At 36.2% G+C, this 25028-nt stretch overlaps 2 protein-coding genes and 1 pseudogene across 4 annotated transcripts; all 3 read right to left on the bottom strand.

The window, feature by feature from the left end:
• Positions 1–2197: 2197 nt before the first annotated feature.
• On the bottom strand, positions 2198–6004 carry LOC113032260 (C-type lectin domain family 4 member G-like; annotated as a pseudogene).
• Positions 6005–7400: 1396 nt separating this feature from the next.
• Positions 7401–11593, bottom strand: LOC113032259 (C-type lectin domain family 17, member A-like). Of its 3 annotated transcripts, XM_026185058.1 has the most exons (8): positions 11509–11593; positions 11317–11420; positions 10822–10899; positions 8894–8941; positions 8528–8722; positions 8276–8439; positions 8036–8148; positions 7401–7923 (listed from the first exon to the last, which is right to left on the bottom strand). In XM_026185058.1, the coding sequence occupies exons 3-8, from the start codon at positions 10865–10867 to the stop codon at positions 7797–7799; spliced, it is 693 nt and encodes a 230-aa protein (XP_026040843.1). In that variant the 5' UTR covers positions 10868–10899; positions 11317–11420; positions 11509–11593; the 3' UTR covers positions 7401–7796. The 3 variants fall into 3 exon arrangements, with proteins under 3 accessions (XP_026040843.1, XP_026040845.1, XP_026040844.1); XM_026185060.1 differs by lacking the exon at positions 8894–8941 and having other exon boundaries at positions 8528–8713; XM_026185059.1 differs by lacking the exon at positions 11509–11593 and having other exon boundaries at positions 11317–11500.
• A 4056-nt stretch (positions 11594–15649) lies between these two features.
• Positions 15650–25028, bottom strand: LOC113032261 (C-type lectin domain family 10 member A-like). The gene is made up of 8 exons (XM_026185061.1): positions 24709–25028; positions 21091–21206; positions 20422–20511; positions 17938–18051; positions 16901–17170; positions 16649–16812; positions 16409–16521; positions 15650–16296 (listed from the first exon to the last, which is right to left on the bottom strand). Coding segments are annotated over exons 1-8 (996 nt in total). The 5' UTR covers positions 24711–25028; the 3' UTR covers positions 15650–16169.

The raw sequence follows: 25028 nt of genomic DNA, 5'->3' as shown, positions 1-25028 counted from the left end.
TTTTCAACCTTCATTTCTTCACGTGCAGCTTCCTTGTCCTGTTTTACTGAGAGTTTAAAGGGTAATTGGAGTTAAACAGTTTTCAAACAACCACAATTTTTGTAGACTTTGGGTCATTTTGAATGAACAAAATATTTTTGCTCAATGTTGACAGAATTCAGCATCTTAAATCTAATTGGAGACATCATAGCTCTTTTTAGAAATGTATTTTTTTCTCTGGAACTTTGCCTTAGATTGTACAGGGAAAGTTTGCCTTTGATGTGGCAGCACATATCTCAGTATCTGACCCACTGGATTTGCTTACAGTCTTTTTTTACTCTTTACTATTACTGAAGAAAACATCACCTAAACCAACATGACTTGAAACAGTAATCACATAGAGATGCAGACTTTGCTAAGTTTTTTGGGACTTGTACACTGAGCAATAGCACTGTGTTTAAACAATAGAACATAATAATTATCATAATAGCAATAAGCTTCTGTTTTTGCGTGAGAATGTAAGATGTGTTGAATCTTACATTCTTTTATGGCTTCACACTGAAGACGGGGTGTTCTTATCTACAAGTCACTAGACACTTCTTGTGGCTTGTACACTGAGAAATACCACAGAGCATCATAATAAACTGCTGCTTCACCAGTGTAACTCTGTCTCTTCTAACTAACCTCTGCTTTTGACATATACACTCACTGGACACTTTATTAGGCACGTGATGCTTGTACTGAGATGACATTGGCTTTGCCTTTATAACTCCATTAATTCTTCAACAAGGTCCAAGAAATATTCCTGAGATTACTATTATTATGATTGCATCTTACACTTGCTGCAGATTTGCCAGCTGGAAATCCATGATGTGAATTCCCCACACCACACAGAACTAATGAGCCAACCACAAGGCATCAACTCATTGCATTTAGACATGTATATAGAGTCAAGACAACCTGCTTAAGTTCAAACTAAGCCTCAAAATAAGGAAACCAACTCCCATGCTCCCTGTTTTTCATGAAAAAAATCACAAAATGTTGATGCTTGTGGGGAAGAGAATACATGTGTCAAGGCAAATAAGACACTTTTTAAACCATGTGGAGCAGCTCTCACCATTAAAAACATGATAACTTTAGTCAGCTTAGTCAACTTTAGATTTAGTTGTGTTAATGCTGTGAAGCGCAGGATTCTTTATTCCGATGTGCGAGACTCTTGTGGTCCTTCATGAAATTAGCACAAAGTATGTGGAAGTGGTTAAAAGCCACACAAACATGCAGAAGCAACTAGAATAATAAAGAGAAAGAGGAACATTATTGTGTGAATGTTACACAGCATTTAAATGTAAATTCAAGCTAGCATTCACGAAATTGTGCTCCGCACATTTTTTGGCCTTTGACTACTTCCACATACTTTGTGCTATTTTTATGTAGGACCACAAGAGAAATAAAGACTCCTGTGCTAAAACAATAATATTGTGTAATATAATGTGCATCTGTAAATCGATTTATGAATGGGTTCTAAATGTTTCTATTTATTTAAACAGTAATAAAGTAAGTTATTTTTTTAATAATTTAATTTTGAATAAAAACACTATTTATAAATCAATATTTCAAAATGAATTATTCATCGATGAATAAATACTTAAATCAACTATTTACTAAAAAAATTAACCTCTGAATAAAAACATTTAACATTTAACTCATTTAAAAAAGCTTTTTCAAATTCCAAATAAAAAAACATATTTTCAAAATCTTTTTGAAAGGTTGATACTGGAGTGAAATCTGGTGACTGTGGAGGCAGTTTGACTATAGTGAACTCACATAGTGTTTTATCTGGCTGGAATCAGCCAAAAGAATTGTGGGTATGAAGAGATGGACATGTTCAACAATAATACACAGGTGGACTGTGCCATTTTTATTTATGCTCAGTTGGCATAAATGACCCAAAGTGTGCCAAGAAAATACCCCCCAAACTCTTACAGCACCACCACCAGGCTGAGCTGGTGATACAAAGCAGGATGGATCCATAATTTCATTTCAATCAATGTAAATGAATAAAATCAAAACTTTACTAACAACACTAAAAAAAAGTCAAGCTGATATGATAACAATATGCAAAATACACAACATGAGACTTCAATTATAAGCTGAACTTCCTGTTCTTCTCTGCTGCTCTGTAGCTGATGTTGACACTGTGACTGATTAACAAAGTCCAAATGTAGAGGCCAGCTGTCCTTCTTCTACATGTTACAGTAGTTTGAACAGTGTTGTTCTTGGCTTGACTAAAACATTTGTCATTAATATAACATAGCTTAACAATAACTATCATTGCAATCATGAAAAAATCTCAGTGCAGATACTTCAGGGAACAACTGTTTGATCTGAAGTAATGCAGTACCCTCTGTTGACCAGTTAATAATATCATCATTAATATTATATTTTGAGACTGAGACTATCCAAAAGTCCTCTGAAGTTTTACTGCAGTATTCAAACAGACAAAGCTTTCTTATTGCAGATCCATGGGTTCTTCTCAGCACAGCTCACTGATTTAAATCCTTCGTCTTGTACAGAGACTGCACAGTGACCATCAGAAGGAGGCTGATTCATCCAGGAGCTGAGGAAAACAACAAATCTGCTCAAGGCTGATGGACACTGGTACACTGTAATTGATTTATCACAGATTTGGGAAATACTTGAAATTTCTATTGATTCAAAGTGTCTCTTGCCTATTAGTCAGATTCCTTCCATCCAGCCACTTCCATATCCCATCTTCAACTCTCAGACCAATCCAGTATCCTTTGTTTTCATCATATTTCCAACTCTTTTTACTGACAGTTTTCTGAGGACAAAGAGAAAGTTGTCAGAGTTATTTAAACAATTTGCTCTAAGAAAGCTTTCAAGCTAAAGAGATTATATTTTTATTTTCATGAAGTCTGTCATAAAGAGTCCCACAGTTCTCTCAGTACCTTTTCGTCTTCATTAATAACAACAGCTAAATCTGAACTCGAGCTTCTTCCCAGGTTTTCCATTCAGCACGTTTAACATTATTAACTGCATAGCAGCTGGACTCAAAATATAACCAGCCAGCCTGACAAGCATTACATTTTCTGTCTGCAAGAATAGAGAACGGTTAATAAACAACATCAGTGCATATCTATGTTAAATTAGGTAATTTTGTACAAATATATTTGGAACATACTATTTTTTTCTTTGGGACAGTAGGCATCAATGCTCCACTGAGCTCGACTAACATTGAGCTCAATCCATGGTGTCGTCATCTGTTGTATTATTTCTGTTAGGTTTTTTCTTTTCTGTCTCCAGCTCCTCATTTTTCTTTTTGAGCGTCTGTGTCTCTTCAGTCAAGTTTGCGATCTGTTTTTCTAAAACTGTGGAGACTATAAGGTCACAAAGAACAGCACTTGGTTTTGGGTTTGAATATATTTATATGTTTCTTGTAAATTAGTGTAACAATAACTGTTAAAAAAACACAATCAAATATAAAACATCACACTACTTTGCCCTTACACACGTCAGACCAAAGTGTAGTTTTAAAGTTATACTCACAGTAGAATCGAAGGACCATAATTAGTAACAGAATTCCCCAGCATGTTGCTAGTGATGGAAAAGATTTATTACAAGATGACTTCTTATCTGGCAAAAAAAAAAGTTATTTCAACAACCAAAATTATTCACAGTTTTCTTTAGAATACAATGAAATGTGTCAAAGATCCCTTATTATTTAAGCATTGTTCTGTTATGTACAACCACAAACTACATATTGGAGGCAGAAAGAAATGATTTAACTTTGGAACAAATCTATAATCACAGAGAAAACTAAATCAGAAAACCTGAAGGCAAAACTAAAGCTAAACCTTGTTAAATGTAATACAGACCCCCAAAACTCAGAACACTATATATACAGAAAAAGACAAAAATGTAAACACAAAAACTCCAAACTCAGACAAAAAACTCAGGGTCAATGACAGCTTTTGTCATTTCTGTTTTGTATCTTTGTGGGAGATATTACATCTTAAAAAATGTTGTTTGAAAAACCCTAAAATTCAGAAACATGGTCAAAAACTTGTAGTCCATTGTATAATATTTTTATTTATTTTCAGTCAAAGGTTACACAGTTTTAAACATTTAATTCCTTTTCATGGGTACATTTCTGTTTTAAATACTCTGTCCACAAATGGCCTTTGGTAAGAATTGCTTTACAAAGTCCAGGAACAGAGATGAACAAAAATATGACTGACATCTGGTAATTTATTCAAAACTGTTTTATGAAAAATCTATGTCAAGAGCTTATAATATCCAATTAAACATAATGTTGGAGGCAGATCTGATTATAGACAGAATTTCGTATTACTTCAGTTTCCTCAAAGTAGTAAACACATTAGTGCAACACCTTGATGCACGAACGCCAGTCAATTAAAAGTTATAAATGCTGTTTTAACAAAGATCTTTCCTGCTGTTGTCAGCTTGAAGAAGGAAAACTAAAGTATTACAGGAGTCTTTGCTACAATGTCTCCCGATCTGTCTCAGCTGACTGCATGTCTGACCATGGTTTCATCAATTATCACTGGTCAGTGTTCATTACAATATGCATATTGTAGTCAGTGGTGCTAGTTTCAGTCATTATGCAAATGTAGTGTTTTTAAGTTGGAGAAACCTGCATTCAGCTGAGAATGAAGAAGTCACTTGGATGAGTAATGAAACATTTTTCTCAATGAAAACGCGACGTCCAGATGAACAGAATCAAGTTTTTTGGATTTCCTGATTGAGCATGCATCAAGACAAGATTGTTCATTGTATCTTAATTATATTATGATTTCCTTTCATCTTGTGTTCTGCTTTGCCCTCAATTGTTATTGTAATTTCATGTTCTTCTGGACAAATGCTCAGTCTTTCTTTCTTTCTTTCTTTCTTTCTTTCTTTCTTTCTTTCTTGGAGAGAGAATTTTGTCATGTTTCGTATTGAAGAACTGTGTTTCCTTAATCAAAATAAAATGTTTTAACATTAATTTTGGAGGTTTAAATTGCTTGGGTCAACTTGAGAGCTTTAATTTTAGATTTACAAATCTAACCTGTCTTTCACAAAATAAAGGTGTTGGCATGAAATAATGACTTGGTGTGGGAAATGGCAGGTGTATCAAAATATCAGTGAGAATGTGTGTCATTGTAGCAGGGTGGGCTTTGAAATACAAGGCCCATGATCTGAATAAACTCCAATAATAGTGGATCTCATACTTTTCATACGATGCACAAAGTAACATCAGCTGATCGCATTGAGAGCAGAAGAACTGATAAGTGTGATTGATGGGCAGGCAGACTAACAATCCCAGGGAATTGGACTACTGGAAACCAGTTCTCGATTCCCATCCCTCCTTCCAGTTGTGTTAACACAGAGTGATTTTGTTTGATTTTTGTTGTCGTCGGTTTTTTAAAAAAAAGTTTTTTTATAACTCACCATTTGTATCAGGAGCTTGTTGAGTTGCTTTATTTTCAACCTTCATTTCTTCACGTGCAGCTTCCTTGTCCTGTTTTACTGAGAGTTTAAAGGGTAATTGGAGTTAAGCAGTTTTCAAACAACCACAATTTTCGTAGACTTTGGGTCATTCTGAATGAACAAAATGTTTTTGCTCAATGTTGACAGAATTCAGCATCTTAAATCTAATTGGAGACATCATAGCTCTTTTTAAAAATGTATTTTTTCTCTGGAACTTTGCCTTAGATTGTACAGGGAAAGTTTGCCTTTGATGTGGCAGCACATATCTCAGTATCTGACCCACTGGATTTGCTTACAGTCTTTTTTTACTGTTTACTATTACTGAAGAAAACATCACCTAAACCAACATGACTTGAAACAGTAATCACATAGAGATGCAGACTTTGATTCACATCAATAGCCCTGAGTTTTAGAAAATCTTTTTTGATACACTGCATTTGAAAAGCTCAGCTTAACTGCTGATTGTGTTCATTTGTTAGTTCTTAATATGACCTTCTCCTCTGCCGTAGTTACCGCCCTGCTGCTGAGTTCTTTGGAACTTGTACACTGAGCAATAGCACTGTGTTTAAACAATAGAACATAATAATTATCATAATAGCAATAAGCTTCTGTTTTTGCGTGAGGATGTGAGATGTGTTGAATCTTACATTCTTTTATGGCTCCACACTGAAGACGGGGTGTTCTTATCTACAAGTCACTAGACACACTTCTTGTGGCTTGTACACTGAGAAATACCACAGAGCATCATAATAAACTTCCTCAGTGCCCAGTCTGTCTTATACCAGCTTCTGCTTTTGCCTGAGAATGTAAGATGATTCCATATATGGCTTCAAACTGAAGACAGGGTGTTCTTATGTACCAGTGACTAGACACTTCTTGTGACTTGTACACTGAGAAATACCACAGAGCATCATAGTAAACTGCTGCTTCACCAGTGTAACTCTGTCTCTTCTAACTAACCTCTGCTTTTGTCATATACACTCACTGGACACTTTATTAGGCACGCGATGCTTGTCCTGAGATGACATTGGCTTTGTCTTTATAACTCCCTTAATTCTTCAACAAGGTCCAAGAAATATTCCTGAGATTACTATTATTATGATAGAATCTTACACTTGCTGCAGATTTGCCAGCTGGAAGTCCATGATGTGAATTCCCCACACCACACAGAACTAATGAGCCAACCACAAGGCATCAACTCCTTGCATTTAGACATGTATATAGAGTCAAGACAACCTGCTTAAGTTCAAACTAAGCCTCAAAATAAGGAAACCAACTCCCATGCTCCCTGTTTTTCATGAAAAAAATGACAAAATGTTGATGCTTGTGGGGAAGAGAATACATGTGTCAAGGCAAATAAGACTCTTTTTAAACCATGTGGAGCAGCTCTCACCATTAAAAACATGATAACTTTAGTCAGCTTAGTCAACTTTAGATTTAGTTGTGTTAATGCTGTAAAGCGCAGGATTCTTTATTTCGATGTGCGAGACTCTTGTGGTCCTTCATGAAATTAGCACAAAGTATGTGGAAGTGGTTAAAAGCCACACAAACATGCAGAAGCAACTAGAATAATAAAGAGAAACAGGAACATTATTGTGTGAATGTTACACAGCATTTAAATGTAAATTCAAGCTAGCACTCACGAAATAGTGCTCCACACATTCTTTGGCCTTTGACTACTTCCACATACTTTGTGCTATTTTTATGTAGGACCACAAGAGAAATAAAGACTCCTGTGCTAAAACAATAATATTGTGCAATATAATGTGCATCTGTAAATTGATGTATGAATGGGTTTTAAATGTTTCTTTTTATTTGAACAGCAATAAAGTAAGTTAGTTTTTTAATAATTTCATTTCAATCAATGTAAATGAATAAAATCAAAACTTTACTAACAACACTAAAAAAAAGTGAAGCTGATATGATAACAATATGCAAAATACACAACATGAGACTTCAATTATAAGCTGAACTTCCTGTTCTTCTCTGCTGCTCTGTAGCTGATGTTGACACTGTGACTGATTAACAAAGTCCAAATGTAGAGGCCATTTTCCTTCTTCTACATGTTACAGCAGTTTGAACAGTGTTGTTCTTGGCTTGACTAAAACATTTGTCATTAATATAACATAGCTTAACAATAACTATCATTGCAATCATGAAAGAATCTCAGTGCAGATACTTCAGGGAACAACTGTTTGATCTGAAGTAATGCAGTGCCCTCTGTTGACCAGTTAATAATATCATCATTAATATTATATTTTGAGACTGAGACTATCCAAAAGTCCTCTGAAGTTTTACTGCAGTATTCAAACAGACAAAGCTTTCTTTTTGCAGATCCATGCGTTCTTCTCATCACATCTCACTGATTTAAATCCTTCGTTTTGGACAGAGATTGCACAGTGACCATCAGAAGGAGGCTGGTTGATCCAGGAGCTGAGGAAAACAAGAATTCTGCTCAAGGCTGATGGACACTGGTACACTGTAATTGATTTATCACAGATTTGGGAAATACTTGAAATTTCTATTGATTCAAAGTGTGTCTTACCTATTAGTCAGATTCCTTCCATCCAGCCACTTCCATATCCCATCTTCAACTCTCAGACCAATCCAGTATCCTTTGTTTCCATCATATTTCCAACTCCTTTCACTGACATTTTTCTGAGGACAGAGAGAAAGTTGTCAGAGTTATTTAAACAATTTGCTCTAAGAAAGCTTTCAATCTAAAGAAATTATATTTTTATTTTCATGAAGTCTGTCATAAAGTGTCCCACAGTTTTCTCAGTACCTTTTCTTCTTCATTAATAACAACAGCTAAATCTGAAATCTTTCCTCTGCAGTCTTCTCGAGCTTCTTCCCAGGTTTTCCATTCAGCACGTTGAGCATCATTAACTCCATAGCAGCTGGACTCAACATATAACCAACCAACCTGACAAGCATTACATTTTCTGTCTGCAAGAATAGAGAACGGTTAATAAACAACATCAGTGCATATCTATGTTAAATTAGGTAATTTTGTACAAATATATTTGGAACATACTGTTTTTATCTTTGGGACAGTAGGCATCAATGCTCCACTGAGCTCGACTAACATTGAGCTCAATCCATGGTGTCGTCATCTGTTGTATTATTTCTGTTAGGTTTTTCTTTTCTTTCTCCAGCTCCTTATTTTTCTTTTTGAGCATCTGTGTCTCTTCAGTCAAGTTTGCGATCCGTTTTTCTAAAACTGTGGAGACTATAAGGTCACAAAGAACAGCAGTTGGTTTTGGGTTTGAATATATTTATATGTTTCTTGTAAATTAGTGTAACAATAACTGTTAAAAAAAACACAATCAAATATAAAACATCACACTACTTTGCCCTTACACACGTCAGACCAAAGCGTAAGTTTTAAAGTTATACTCACAGTAGAATCGAAGGACCATAATTAGTAACAGAATTCCCCAGCATGTTGCTAATGATGGAAAAGATTTATTACAAGACGACTTCTTATCTGGCAAAAAAAAAAGTTATTTCAACAACCAAAATTATTCATAGTTTTCTTTAGAATACAATGAAATGTGTCAAAGATCCCTTATTATTTAAGCATTGTTCTGTTATGTACAACCACAAACTACATATTGGAGGCAGAAAGAAATGATTTAACTTTGGAACAAATCTATAATCACAGAGAAAACTAAATCAGAAAACCTGAAGGCAAAACTAAGGCTAAACCTTGTTAAATGTAATAGAGACCCCCAAAACTCAGAACATTATATGTACAGAAAAAGGCAAAAATTTAAATACAAAAACTCCAAACTCAGACAAAAAACTCAGGGTCAATGACAGCTTTTGTCATTTCTGTTTTGTATCTTTGTGGGAGATATTACATCTTAAAAAATGTTGTTTGAAAAACCCTAAAATTCAGAAACATGGTCAAAAACTTGTATTCCATTGTATAATATTTTTTATTTCTTTTCAGTCAAAGGTTACACAGTTTTAAACATTTAATTCCTTTTCATGGGTACATTTCTATTTTAAATACTCTGTCCACAAATGGCCTTTGGTAAGAATTGCTTTACAAAGTCCAGGAATAGAGATGAACAAAAATATGACTGACATCTGGTAATTTATTCAAAACTGTTTTATGAAAAATCTATGTCAAGAGCTTATAATATCCAATTAAACATAATGTTGGAGGCAGATCTGATACCAGACAGAATTTCGTATTACTTCAGTTTCCTCAAAGTAGTAAACACATTAGTGCAACACCTTGATGCACGAACGCCAGTCAATTAAAAGTTATAAATGCTGTTTTAACAAAGATCTTTCCTGCTGTTGTCAGCTTGAAGAAGGAAAACTAAAGTATTACAGGAGTCTTTGCTACAATGTCTCCCGATCTGTCTCAGCTGACTGCATGTCTGACCATGGTTTCATCAATTATCACTGGTCAGTGTTCATTACAATATGCATATTGTAGACAGTGGTGCTAGTTTCAGTCATTATGCAAATGTAGTGTTTTTTAAGTTGGAGAAACCTGCATTCAGCTGAGAATGAAGAAGTCACTTGGATGAGTAATGAAACATTTTTCTCAATGAAAACGCGACGTCCAGATGAACAGAATCAAGTTTTTTGGATTTCCTGATTGAGCATGCATCAAGACAAGATTGTTCATTGAATCTTAATTATATTATGATTTCCTTTCATCTTGTGTTCTCCTTTGCCCTCAATGTTTATTCTAATTTCATGTTCTTCTGGACAAATGCTCAGTCAGTCTTTCTTTCTTTCTTTCTTTCTTTCTTTCTTTCTTTCTTTCTTTCTTTCTTTCTTTCGTGGAGAGAGAATTTTGTCATGTTTCGTTTTGAAGAACTGTGTTTACTTAATCAAAATAAAATGTTTTAACATTAATTTTGGAGGTTTAAATTGCTTGGGTCAACTTGAGAGCTTTAATTTTAGATTTACAAATCTAACCTGTCTTTCACAAAATAAAGGTATTGGCATGAAATAATGACTTGGTGTGGGAAATGGCAGGTGTATCAAAATATCAGTGAGAATGTGTGTCATTGTAGCAGGGTGGGCTTTGAAAAACAAGGCCCATGATCTGAATAAACTCCAATAATAGTGGATCTCATACTTTTCATACGATGCACAAAGTAACATCAGCTGATCGCATTGAGAGCAGAAGAACTGATAAGTGTGATTGATGGGCAGGCAGACTAACAATCCCAGGGAATTGGACTACTGGAAACCAGTTCTCGATTCCCATCCCTCCTTCCAGTTGTGTTAACACAGAGTGATTTTGTTGGATTTTTGTTGTTGTTGTTTTTTTTAAAAAAAAATTTTTTTATAACTCACCATTTGTATCAGGAGCTTGTTGAGTTGCTTTATTTTCAACCTTCATTTCTTCACGTGCAGCTTCCTTGTCCTGTTTTACTGAGAGTTTAAAGGGTAATTGGAGTTAAGCAGTTTTCAAACAACCACAATTTTCGTAGACTTTAGGTCATTTTGAATGAACAAAATGTTTTTGCTCAATGTTGACAGAATTCAGCATCTTAAATCTAATTGGAGACATCATAGCTCTTTTTAAAAATGTATTTTTTCTCTGGAACTTTGCCTTAGATTGTACAGGGAAAGTTTGCCTTTGATGTGGCAGCACATATCTCAGTATCTGACCCACTGGATTTGCTTACAGTCTTTTTTTACTGTTTACTATTACTGAAGAAAACATCACCTAAACCAACATGACTTGAAACAGTAATCACATAGAGATGCAGACTTTGATTCACATCAATAGCCCTGAGTTTTAGAAAATCTTTTTTTGATACACTGCATTTGAAAAGCTCAGCTTAACTGCTGATTGTGTTCATTTGTTAGTTCTTAATATGACCTTCTCCTCTGCCGTAGTTACCGTCCTGCTGCTGAGTTGTTTGGGAGTTGTACACTGAGCAATAGCACTGTGTTTAAACAATAGAACATAATAATTATCATAATAGCAATAAGCTTCTGTTTTTGCGTGAGGATGTGAGATGTGTTGAATCTTACATTCTTTTATGGCTCCACACTGAAGACGGGGTGTTCTTATCTACAAGTCACTAGACACACTTCTTGTGGCTTGTACACTGAGAAATACCACAGAGCAGGGGCGGAGCGGGGGGGTGGCTTACGGGGCTTAAGCCCGGGTTGTTTTGTCAGAAGCCCGGGGTATTTTGGAGTGTAATTTTTTCATAGTTAGATGCCTGGCTGACAACTGTATAAAACAAAAAGTACACACAATATTCGAAGCACATAGTGCACACTGTGGGAATTTACGACTGTGCGTGAATCCCCCCCTGATATTGGTATGATCCAAGCTCAGGCACTAAGCGACTGAGCGAGGGGGCGGGGCAGCTGCTGCCCGTGAGTGCGCTGTTGGAGAGACGGAGCCAGCCATACTAAGGAGAGCTTAAGTTTGACCAGGTACCAAAGCAAATCATTCGTACCGTACAAATAATGTAAATATGACGGTGCATCACGAAAGATTGATATGAAACTGATCACTTGACCAATATTATTTTACTTGCTCTTCAAGTGAATCAACAAATGGCAAAATGAAAAGCCGAACAAATGCTATTTTTTTTAGAGTCTTAGCTTACGTGTGTTTATTTCATATTTTCAGTTCTTACCCTCCCCGACTAAATCGGTTTCAGTTATGTACTGAAACATAAGAATGGACATTCGAGGGTTCTTTCAAAGAAAAAACTCAGGTAAATGTTATTTTATATATTATGCTTTGTATGTTGTTCAGTATATTTCTATGCAAAACAAGAGGGATTTCAGTACACAGCAGGATATTCACATTTGTAACCAGACATTTACACTTTAGGGAGAAAACATAAAACATTTTTACTGTACAACATCAATTTAGAGTAAATTTTTGTTTTAGATAAATATTGAAATATATTTTGAATTAGTTAAATGTCAGAATAAAGAGAGACAGAGCTATTTTTATCACTTTCATCAAATTTAGGAGTACATGTACACTAAATTTATTGTTAATTAATAAGAAAACTCCAGACGATTCCATTCTGAGCTGAAGAAGCTTCTGATAGGTTAGTAGAGTCCATGTGAGTAAACTGGTGGCACAGCTGTGGATGCATATAAGGCAAAACACAGAGCCTGTTTCTTTGACATGGGAAAATCAAGAGATATCAACCAAAACACCAGGAAAAGAACTGTGGAGCTCCATAAGTGTGGCTCAGTTTGAATACAATTTGGTGCCATTTGCTATTAAGAAATACAGATAGTTTCTCTCTTTACTCTTAAAGTTAACAAATATGTTTTTATATTTATCAATCTAAAGAAATAAACATTTAGTCTGATTTGATGTTACAATTAAAAAAGTGTTTTTATCTGAAGAGTAAATATCTGGTTTCAACTGTATATTTGATGATTGTCAGCACAAAGAGGGAGAGAGAGGAGAACGAGGACAGAACAGAGAGGGAACAAGAGCAGGTGAGACACACATGTTAGTCAAATGGTTGTTTACCAGAAGTATCACCGTATCACAGGTCCTCATGTATCTCGTACCTAGTGTTTCTTTTTAGGTTTGTTATTTTTCAAATTCTGTATTTATTAAGTTCTGCAGGCTTGTTTGCACAACAAGGCTAAATAATTATATAAACTTTTCTCAATCTAAATAGTGGACTTTGGTAGAATTAAAAAAATAAGTGTAGTGCAGGTCTATGATGATTTTTAGTGCTATCATCTAGTTCTGATTCTGGTTCTGTCTTGGTTAAGTCCTCAGTAGTCCTGATTTTGAACTGTTGTAGTCCTGTTTTAATTCTGGATCAGTTCTGGGTCTGGTTGAATTGGGGTTTAGTCCTCATGTCTTGATACAGCCCTGACCTTGTTCTGCCTTGCTGCTTAATTAAAAAACTAGTTTAAGGTGTCCTGCACATGTGATATATATTTTTCCCTATATGAAGTCATTCTTTTTTGAACAGAGCCTATTAATCTTTCAGTCATTTCTACACCCCCCCCCCCCCCCCCCCCAAAAAAAAAAAAAATCCCACATGCATACTACTCTTTGGGCTAAGCCCCGGGTGTTTCAAATGTCTGGCTCCGCCTCTGCCACAGAGCATCATAATAAACTTCCTCAGTGCCCAGTCTGTCTTATACCAGCTTCTGCTTTTAACTGAGAATGTAAGATGATTCCATATATGGCTTCAAACTGAAGACCGGGTGTTCTTATGTACCAGTGACTAGACACTTCTTGTGACTTGTACACTGAGAAATACCACAGAGCATGATAATAAACTGCTGCTTCACCAGTGTAACTCTGTCTCTTCTAACTAACCTCTGTTTTTGTCATATACACTCACTGGACACTTTATTAGGCACACGTTGCTTGTCCTGAGATGACATTGGCTTTGCCTTTATAACTCCATTAATTCTTCAACAAGGTCCAAGAAATATTCCTGAGATTACTATTATTATGACTGCATCTTACACTTGCTGCAGATTTGCCAGCTGGAAATCCATAATGTGAATTCCCCACACCAAACAGAACTAATGAGCCAACCACAAGGCATCAACTCATTGCATTTAGACATGTATATATTAGTCAAGAAAACCTGCTTAAATTCAAACTAAGCCTCAAAATAAGGAAACCAACTCCCATGCTCCCTGTTTTTCATGAAAAAAATGACAAAATGTTGATGCTTGTGGGGAAGAGAATAGATGTGTCAAGGCAAATAAGACACTTTTTAAACCATGTGGAGCAGCTCTCACCATTAAAAACATGATAACTTTAGTCAGCTTAGTCAACTTAAGATTTAGTTGTGTTAATGCTGTGAAGCGCAGGATTCTTTATTTCGATGTGCGAGACTCTTGTGGTCCTTCATGAAATTAGCACAAAGTATGTGGAAGCGGTTAAAAGCCACAAAAACACGCAGAAGCAACTAGAATAATAAAGAGAAACAGGAACATTATTGTGTGAATGTTACACAGCATTTAAATGTAAATTCAAGCTAGCACTCACGAAATAGTGCTCCACACATTTTTTGGCCTTTGACTACTTCCACATACTTTGTGCTATTTTTATGTAGGACCACAAGAGAAATAAAGACTCCTGTGCTAAATAATAATATTGTTTATAATATAATGTGCATCTGTAAATTTATTTATGAATGGGTTTTAAATGATTCTATTTATTTAAACATTAATAAAGTGTCACGGTGGGGCACGCCGGCGTGAGGAATGAGGTAGACCCAAGAGCAGACACGGTGGAGACAGAACTAGGTTTCCAAAATAAGGCAAGCCTTTATTGTGGCTGCAGGCATAACAAAAACACTTGGGGACACTGAAACTGGGAAAACTAAGAAGACAGAGAACACTGTGTAAACTAAAAAGGCTAAGACACTCTGTGAAGGAACTATGGAAAAAACTATAAACACAGAGTAACTAAGCAGGCTATGAAACACAGTGTCACAATAAGGGACACTACGAAAATACGAGGTGAGGCTAACAGACGATCTGACACTGACACAAAGACACACTGGGCTTAAATACACTGAGGCAGTCATCAAGAAATTAGAGACAGAAGGGGAACACAGCTGGGAGGAATAAGACCTGATAAGACAGGAGGAACAAAGCTAGAAACACTGACATAAGACGGGGACATGAGCCTTCAGAGTAAAACAGGAAACAAGACACCACTAAACAAACACGCAGACACGACACAGAGAGATAGACTAGACACTGAACTAAACCTGCAATAAACATGAGAACACAAAAACCTACGAACTAATCCCTAAACAAGAATAACCGAAACATAGAGTCATAATCATCATTATCATCATAATAAGAAAAGAATCCAAAATGCAAAACGCACCAAAAGCATAACTCAAAATACTGGGTCAAACTGACCCAGAACCGTGACAATAAAGTAAGTTATACTTTTTTAATAGTTTAATTTAGAATAAAAACACTATTTATAAATCAATATTTCAAAATGAATTATTCATCCATGAATAAATACTTAAATCACAAATCGATAAAAAAAAGATTAACCTCTGAATAAAAACATTTAACATTTAACTCATTTAAAAAAGCTTTTTTAAATTCCAAATAAAAAAACATATTTTCGAAATCTTTTTGAAAGGTTGATACTGGACTGAAATCTGGTGACTGTGGAGGCAGTTTGACTATAGTGAACTCACATAGTGTTTTATCTGGCTGGAATCAGCCAAAAGAATTGTGGGTATGAAGAGATGGACATGTTCAACAATAATACACAGGTGGATTGTGCCATTTTTATTTATGCTCAGTTGACATAAATGACCCAAAGTGTGCCAAGAAAATACCCCCCAAACCCTTACAGCACCACCACCAGGCTGAGCTGGTGATACAAAGCAGGATGGATCCATAATTTCATTTCAATCAATGTAAATGAATAAAATCAAAACTTTACTATCAACACTAAAAAAAGTCAAGCTGATATGATAACAATATGCAAAATATACAACATGAGACTTCAATTATAAGCTGAACTTCCTGTTCTTCTCTGCTGCTCTGTAGCTGATCTCAGTGCAGATACTTCAGGGAACAACTCATTGATCTGAAGTAATGCAGTGCCCTCTGTTGACCAGTTAATAATATCATCATTAATATTATATTTTGAGACTGAGACTATCCAAAAGTCCTCTGAAGTTTTACTGCAGTATTCAAACAGACAAAGCTTTCTTTTTGCAGATCCATGCGTTCTTCTCATCACAGCTCACTGATTTAAATCCTTCGTGTTGTACAGAGATTGCACAGTGACCATCAGAAGGAGGCTGGTTGATCCAGGAGCTGAGGAAAACAAGAATTCTGCTCAAGGCTGATGGACACTGGTACACTGTAATTGATTTATCACAGATTTGGGAAATACTTGAAATTTCTATTGATTCAAAGTGTCTCTTACCTATTAGCCGCATCTCTTCCATCCAGCCACTTCCATTTCCCATCTTCAACTCTCAGACCAATCCAGTATACTTTGTTTTCATTATCTTTCCAACTCTTTTCACTGACAGTTTCCTGAGGACAGAGAGAAAGTTGTCAGAGTTATTTAAACAATTTGCTCTAAGAAAGCTTTCAATCTAAAGAAATTATATTTTTATTTTCATGAAGTCTGTCATAAAGTGTCCCACAGTTTTCTCAGTACCTTTTCTTCTTCATTAACAACAACAGCTAAATCTGAACTCTTTCCTCTGCAGTTTTTTCGAGCTTCTTCCCAGGTTTTCCATTCAGCAGGTTTAGCATTATTAACTGCATAGCAGCTGGACTCAACATGATCCCAGTGAGCCTGACAAGCATTACATTTTCCATCTGCAAGAATAGAGAACGGTTAATAAACAACATCAGTGCATATCTATGTTAAATTAGGTAATTTTGTACAAATATATTTGGAACATACTGTTTTTATCTTTGGGACAGTAGGCATCAATGCTCCACTGAGCTCGACTAACATTGAGCTCAATCCATGGTGTCGTCATCTGTTGTATTTGTTCTGTTAGGTGTTTCTTTTCTGTCTCCAGCTCCTCATTTTTCTTTTCGAGCTCCTGGTTTTCTGCAAGTTGTTTTTCCAAGAGAGTACAGTCTCGTGTCAGGTTGTGAATCTGGAGAATGAGGTTGGTTTGGTTCCTTCTCAAGTCTTCAGTGTCTGAGCTGAGTTTGCAGTATAGATCTATCAGTTTGTGATTCACAACAGTTAGCTGTTTGGTTTTCTTCTAACCGCTTCAGGCGAGTTCAGTAATTGTCAGTTAAAAATGTGCAAACTCTAAGCCCCTAAAGAAATCCCATTATGTTGTTTTATTTCTTTTTCCATTTTGTTTCTGTAATTTTATCACTGTTCAAAACATCTTCTGTCTGTTCTAATTCAGGTTTCACAAATTTCTGGGCATTAATAGCTATCTTTGTTCTTTTCAGATTTGTCAGATTAATTTTAAATAAAGAACAAAAAGAAGTAAACCACACACCCCATACTCTTTCTTTTATCACTGCCGATATCTGGCATGCAATTATTCATTATTTCGAACCATGCATTCATGTATTTCACATTGTATTTTCATGTAAATACTCTGACAATAAAAAGTATATATTTGTTTTGAATTTTTTTTTCTAGCTGAAGATAGGTTGTGTCAGCATAAGGGCTGTACTGTGACTGCAGGTGTAATTCCTTGTAGATTGTCTTCAAATCCACTTTGGCCTCATTCATTGTTGTTAAAGAATATTCTCTAAGTGTCTGTCAAAATATCGTTGTTAGAGGTTGCCTCTAAAAATAGACCAGTTATATGAGTAACAAAACATTGCAAAAATCATAGTTGAAATTGTCCTGATCAAGAAATGTGGAATTTGTATAACAACAACAACAACAACAATACTACTACTACTAATAATAATAATGATAATAAACATATCTTTTATACATGAAATGATCTTTTTCATACTTACGGTAGACAGTGACTGCTATGATGCCCAACACCAACATGACACAAATGATTCCCAAACAACAAGCCAACTGTTTATAGTGGCCATGTCTGCTCATAGTTCTGTCTGATGTCTTGTCTGGCAAAATATTTATAGTCTTGAGTTAGTGAAGACTTGATAAAAATGTCATATAGTTTAAAAGTGGACATGAAACACATTTATTTGAGCTAATTTACACCATATGTAAATTAGCCCAGGGAGCCCATATATAAAAAACTATAATAGATGTAACAGTGTCTGTGAAGCCAAAGAAGTAACTGACAAGAAATAACTGTTTGAAGTTAGAGATTTTAAGAACATGTTTAGCAGGATCTTGTGCCAGTACAGAACGTAACATCACTGCGCTGCTTGGCTGTTGTTAATAGACTTACATTAGTTTATCTTCGTTAACTAGTGACAGAAGTGATATCTCGGTAGAAAACAAGGACACTAAAACAAATAAACAAAAAAAATTGTCTTAAAAAAACTCTTTGTGGCAGCCCCTGGCATGTTTTATGTCGAACATGATTGGAAGTCCTGACAGCATGTCAGCATGAAAAAAAAACAAACAAACAGTGTTTACAATCGAACTTCGCTTTTTCTCACTTCTATTGTTAAGAAATACGCTCAGTGAGATAATGTGAGCTAACGATTCCTAAATCTAAATAAGAAATTAAGGTTTCCAAAAAGTGTGGCAATCAATCTTGTAGGCAATCTTTTCCCTGTGGACATGCTGATGGATATTAGGATTCCCGATCACACTTCGGTGAGAAAACTTAGTTACATTTATGGTGTGATGCGCATATGGTAATCAGTTCTGCCATAAACTGTCTACATGTGTTTTGGGAAAGAGCGAACACTTTATTGCATAAATAAAGTGCTAATCGCTAACTAGCAGACAACTAAAAACTACTTCTTAAGAGATGGAGCTTTGTTTTCTTTTCTTTTTAACATAAAGCTCATTGCAGACAGGGTTGGGAGCATCCATTATAAATAGTTTTAGTTCTAGTGTCCTTGTTTTCTGCTGAGTTATTGGTCACTAGTTAGCTGACACTATGAAATTAACCAGTAACGTGTCTTACTATAATAAGAAACAAGAGAACGTTTGGATTTCTTCTAATTTATCAGATTTCTTAACATGTGAGAAAGAGAAATTTCTGCCACTGTTACGCAAAAACAAGACAGTTTATTATTATTGTTACTGTATGTGTAATGTGTTTACCAAGAAAATGCGTTTACCCTCATGCTAGTGCAATGAAACATTATTCTGTCATCACTGATAGTCACCTGTCACTCTCATTCTGTCCTTTCTAGAGATCTTTAAAAGTGCCTTAAATGACAAAATATTTATTCTGTTAAAGTGGAAATCCAAAGTGGAAACTTAAAAAAAATGTATGTAATAGGCTAGCAGTTAAAAGAAACCTTTGAATATATGACTTGTGAATGTACAAAGATTGAAATACCCATACCTCACTATGATATATAAACTATTGTAGCTCAATGTATTTTTGAAAACTAATGACCAAAGATGCAGTTTTGTCATTTTTTATTCACACATGCTTGCGGAGCTCTTCTGGAAACTAGTATACATCCTGATAACCCACGTGACAGCCGTGAATTATGAACCCTGCTGACACAACTTTCCAGCAACCAACCCAGTGACATCATGTTCTATGCTGGCACAAGATGGCGCTAAACATGCTCTAAAATCTTTAAACACTTATTTGTTGAATCCAGATTTGTAGACAGTGCTAAATCTATGATCGTTTTTTTTTTCTTTAGAGAGAAGGGTGTCTCATGTCCACTTTAAAACAAATATTGTAACATTGAAATACTTATTTTATTCATGTAGGGCAATGAAACTGAAGTAAACGTTCTTCTTGTCTGGCATAAAAATCTAAATAACAGAAATATATTGTTTTATCTATTTGCTTATTGGTTAATTGATTATTCAATGTTGCTATTTATAAGTCCAACATTTCCTTTTTGTCTCGCTGTCTCAAATGATGGTATTTTAAACACAGCGGTTAGTTAAAAAACAGGAAGCACTTCATTTGAGTGTCTGGAACAGCTGAAGCCACATATCATAGCTTTGAAATGCGCGTTTACACAATGTAACTCATGCTGTTCTCTATCTTTTGGAACGTACACCTTATAAGGAGCATCTCCTAACTATGAGCATGAATGATAAAATCATTTTATTATTAAACTGTTAAATACCACTTGTCCTTCAAAAACCTTGGTAAAAATGATTGTAAGAGAAGAACGTCCACTGTTTGAATCTAATTGTAAAACTCAGGATACTTCATGTCTCTTCATTAAATCCCTGTTAGGGAAATGCTCCAGTTTGAAAGACACCCAAACTCATCAGTACTCGTCGTCACACCTTCTTGTACTGACAGTTTTAGACATTTTCACTGTATTGGACATTTATTTACGGTGGATTTGTGTTTTCTTTTTTCAACTCACCGTTTGTGTCCGGAGTTTGTTCCTTTGCTTCATTTGCTCCTTTGCTCATTTTCACCTCCACTTCATCATAAACCGTTTCCTCCTTTTTAACTGAAAGGTTGATTGGCATTCATAAGTTATCATATAACAAGGCTTTCTAAACCTTATTGTATTGAAATATTGGATGTTTGCTTTCATGCAAATGCTTATTTAATTATTTTGGACAGCTATTTGTTCAGTGTTGACACAATTCAGTGTCTTAACTGGGGTTGTGCTGGGAGCTGTCCAAGCAGAGATGGACAGACCTCTCTCTCAGCCACCTCCTCCATTCCTTTTGGTGGAAAAAAACAGGATGTTCCAAGCAAGCTGAGACGTAAACTCTCCAGTGTTTTCTGTGTCTGTCACAGAGTTTCATGCCAGAAACACCTCACCTAAGAGGCATCTAGGACACATTCAAGTCAGATCCCCAAGCCACTAGTTGAAGTGGTTCAGGCACCAAGGTCTTAAAATATCAGTGTAAAAATCCTACTTAGCTCAAGATCTTATTTGCTGACTTCTACTGATATTTTTTCTAGTCATTGTTACGGCAGAAAACTGTTTAAAACAAATCAACATTAAGTAAATTTGCAATTTTATTCATCATAAGTAGCTTAGAATATATTTTTGATGCAGTGCATTGGAAAAACTTACCTTTTGTTGAATGTTTCTTTTTTTTGAATTTGACTGTGGCATAGCTAACTTCCTCCTCTGCCATCCTTGCAGACTTTCCGTTGAGCTTCGTGTAACTTGTAGACAGAGAAATAGCCCTTTATAAGAGCCACAGGGAACCAAAATAAGAGACAAGGTTGAATCTTCTGACGTGTCATGTCTGTTTCTATTGCCAACTTCTCCTTATGGGTGTGAAAATAATTTGCATGCATGTCATGATCAGTATAAACCTCAAAGTTGTGAAAATATACTGGAGGCAGTGTACATACTGGAAAGTGATTTCTATAACAATATATGCAAAGCAGAGTCACAACACCATCAAAAATATGTTAGAGTCAAAAAAATAGCATGTTATATAATAACCGTTCAAATAAAGACATTATCACTTTAGGGACTGGGATTATCTCAGGATAGACCACATGAGTCACCAGAAATTCTACTAGATACACTATGTGGTGTACTGGGGCAGCTGTGGTAGCTCATTGGAGAAAGTTAAATTGACCCCCCGTCTTCTCCATTCTGGATGTTGGGCATGATACTGATCTCCAAATTTCCCCCAATGCATCCGCTTGAGTGTGACTGTGTGTGAGTGTCATCATACAAGACACTTGGATATTGAAAAAAAGCACTTGTATAAACCTGTGTGCGACTGGGTGAATGAGGCTTGTAGTTACCAAAAGCACTTTCTCGTGGTGTAGATTGAACAAGGTGCTTGAAACATTTCTCTGATATCTTGGTCCATATTGACATGATGGCATTACACAGTTACTCGAGACTTGTTGGCTGCACATCTGCATGAATGAGAAGTTGAAGAGTTGTATCTAATTATGTGACAATGAATGTAATATAATGTGTCATGGTTCTAGGTCTGGTGACCCAGTGTTTATGTTTTTGATCATTAATAGTCTTTGATTTAGTTACTGGTTATATTTTCTAGTTCTTAAGTTTTGTTACTGTGCCTCCCTTGTGTTCCATGTGTTCCATGTGTCACGCTGAGTCAGTTATGTTTTCATGTTTGCTCTTTCTTAATTTTTGTGTATTCATTATTTGTTGTAAAAAATGGATCATGATCAGGGTTTAGTCTTTTATTAATGGTTTGAGTTCATGTTCCCTTCCATTTACGAGTTTTTTTTTTTTTATATTTCATGCCTTTAGTCTTTTTTTTGGTTTTGTTGATAGGTCTGCTAGTTCCCTTTTGTGTTCCCTTCTTTTCCTCCAGTCTTTCCCCTGTGTTTGTCTTTTGTCGCTGTGTCAAATTAATATGGTTACATATTACATATTTCATTACAGTTTTTCCTCTTCATCTTGTTTGTAGACTTTGACAGTAATACACCTGCCTTGCCAAGAATTTCTTGATGTGTAGATGTTAAGCTGTTTTTCTTGACCATGGAAATAATTCTGTAATGCATTTTCAAGCTTTGTTCAGAGCTTGGAAAGAAAACATGTTTAAAGAAGTCTTGTCTCTTTTCTTCCCAAGCTTCTTAGATTAACATGACCTTCATAGACAATTCTGTAATGCACTTTAGTTGTCTTCTGTTGTCTTTCAGCTCTTTTGGTGTTGCTGAGTTGGTCAGTACAGCATAAATGGTCAGTACTGCCTTTGAATCTCTTTGTACTGTGTACAATGACAATAAAGGAATTCAGAACAATTCAATGTAATTCAAATCTTGCAAATCCTGACAACTTGACATCTTCTCTTCTACTCTTCTTAGCATCTTCATCACTGTCACATCTTCTAGCTGTCTTTTGGTCACAATGTTGAGGTGGTATGTGTAAAATACGCATCCACATGAATGTGTCTCAGGTTGACCTCAGTGGCTTCTAAAACTGATGAAGTTGTCTCCCTGTATACATATTTCTTGATTTGGACTTACTGTTCGTTTTAACTACCCACGAAGTGCAGTTAATGTCCCCACATAGCAAAATTGGTATGGCCCGGATTTGGCCCACAAAATGTGCTTGCACATGGCCCACATACCACAAAGAATGATGGCCCTTTGGTGGCCCAGATCTGGTTTGCCAGAATTAATGCACACATGGTTTCAGCACAAAGCCAGTTGCAGACACACTGGTGGTCCTGTGCTGGCCCAGAACAGTTTCAGCTCTGGCCCCAGGTGTCAGCCTAATGTGTACCTTAATCAAGCCATGTAATAACAACATGTGCCGGAACATAATAGTGCAAAATAACATGACGAAACTCTGTTCAGACAGTGAACACTTTTCTGATAGTATAACACTTTTCTACTCTCCCTGATTACTTAAAGTGCTCTATACAACATGTTACATTCACCCAATCACACACTTTCTCTTCCTAACTAGATTTGTACACATTCACACTCTTGACAGAGATCCAGAGCCAGGGATCAAACCACTGACCTTCCAATCAGTAGGTGACCTGCTCTAGCTCCTGAGATACAGCCACACAGTGGTAAACATGAGTAAACCGTCACTAGGTTTTGGATAAAGTGTACACTCACAAACCTGTCAAACCTGCATTTGAAACGTTTGCTACCATAGCAGTATAGTATTGAAACATGGCATTTGGGTCTTCTAACTAAAATAGGAAAATAGGAACATAAATAGTGCCAGACCTGGCCCCCATCTGGGCGACATACAGCCTGCCATGACACCAGTCAGTCAGAAGTGCCAGCTTGATGCCAGATCCAGGGAAGACCTGTTTTCTATGAGCCTGGGCCACATAAACCAAACCACAATCGGGCCAGATGTGACATACCATCAAATAAACAGTGGCATCATTGCCAGACCTGGCACACATCTGTTTGACATACCACTTACCATGCCAGAAGTCAGCCAGCAGTGCCGGCTTGACACCAGATCCAGACCAGACCTGTTTTCTATGTGGGTCATCCTCTGTCATTGTTATTTTGTCTTTCTGTTGAGCCTTTTGTGAATTCTACTCAGAGATGCCACAGTGTTAAAGCCACAGAGCCTCATAATAGAAGAAGTTATTGCTTCTTATCTTTCTTAACTGACTTCTGTTTCTTGTACCAACTTCTGCTTTTGACTGAAAAAGGAAGCTGCCCCATTTTTGTCTGTTAATGCTACACTTTGTGTTACATATACACTCACTGGAAAATGTATTAGATACACATTGGTTGAACCACCTTTTACCTTTTTTGGAGTAGATTCAACAAAGTACTGCAAACATTTTTTTCTGAGATTTTGGTCCACATGATAGCATCACACAGTTACCACATAATAGCCAGGCGTTAACAAATAAATAAGGTTTGTACGCTGTTAGGGGACTTTGGCTTCCTTGTCAGAAGACGTTACCTGCTTAAACATGTATGAGTCACCTATTCATAAAATAATATATATCCTTGTGGCTTTTAACAGCCTAAATATGCTTCAGAAATATTTCTGCTCATGTTAAAAAATCTTCTGCACATTCAAAATGGCACAGGTCTCTGTTTGGGAATCAAGCACATGTCATCAATGCTACAGAGTATGACTGAAAACAAGAAGCCCAGGCAACATCTTAAGATTACATCACAAACGGCCCGGAGGCCAACACTAGGAAAGTACCCAGATGCAGACACAACATAGTCAGTATTTACAACACAGATCTTGACTGCTTACATGCAGTGAAGCCGATTTCCAGCTTGGGGAGGGTATTGTAGACTGAGCAGCTGAGTATTTGTCCAACCTGAGGTTTAGTGTTTCCAGCGAGGCAGCGGGCAGGAGGACAGGCGGTAGAGGTGAAGAGAATCCAAGTTTAGATGGCAAGGTTCAGTGGTGGGTGAGATTTCTGGCTGGGAGCTGGGTGCTTACGGTGTAACTGATGAGTCAAAAACTGAGAACACAAGGAGAAGCAGGTAAGGCAAAACATCGACCTGAAAGGAAACAGAGAGATGCAACTTGTTACCACCATTGGCAGCTGTCGGACTGGCAAAGGAGAG

Source organism: Astatotilapia calliptera, chromosome 11 (genome assembly GCF_900246225.1).
Source record: "Astatotilapia calliptera chromosome 11, fAstCal1.2, whole genome shotgun sequence".
Classification (NCBI taxonomy): Eukaryota; Metazoa; Chordata; class Actinopteri; order Cichliformes; family Cichlidae; genus Astatotilapia; species Astatotilapia calliptera.
Note: the sequence above shows the minus strand (reverse complement) of the source record. Positions and strands in the feature narration are given on the sequence as shown.

Coding starts and splice junctions, on each gene's coding strand:
- LOC113032259 (XM_026185058.1), bottom strand. CDS start 10,867: ATGAAGGTTGAAAATAAAGCAACTCAACAAGCTCCTGATACAAATG. Junction 8,723..8,893: donor TATGGTCCTTCGATTCTACT/GTGAGTATAACT, acceptor GTGACCTTATAG/TCTCCACAGTTTTAGAAAAA. Junction 8,440..8,527: donor CTGTCCCAAAGATAAAAACA/GTATGTTCCAAA, acceptor CTATTCTTGCAG/ACAGAAAATGTAATGCTTGT.
- LOC113032261 (XM_026185061.1), bottom strand. Junction 16,813..16,900: donor CTGTCCCAAAGATAAAAACA/GTATGTTCCAAA, acceptor CTATTCTTGCAG/ATGGAAAATGTAATGCTTGT. Junction 16,522..16,648: donor TTGTTAATGAAGAAGAAAAG/GTACTGAGAAAA, acceptor CTCTGTCCTCAG/GAAACTGTCAGTGAAAAGAG.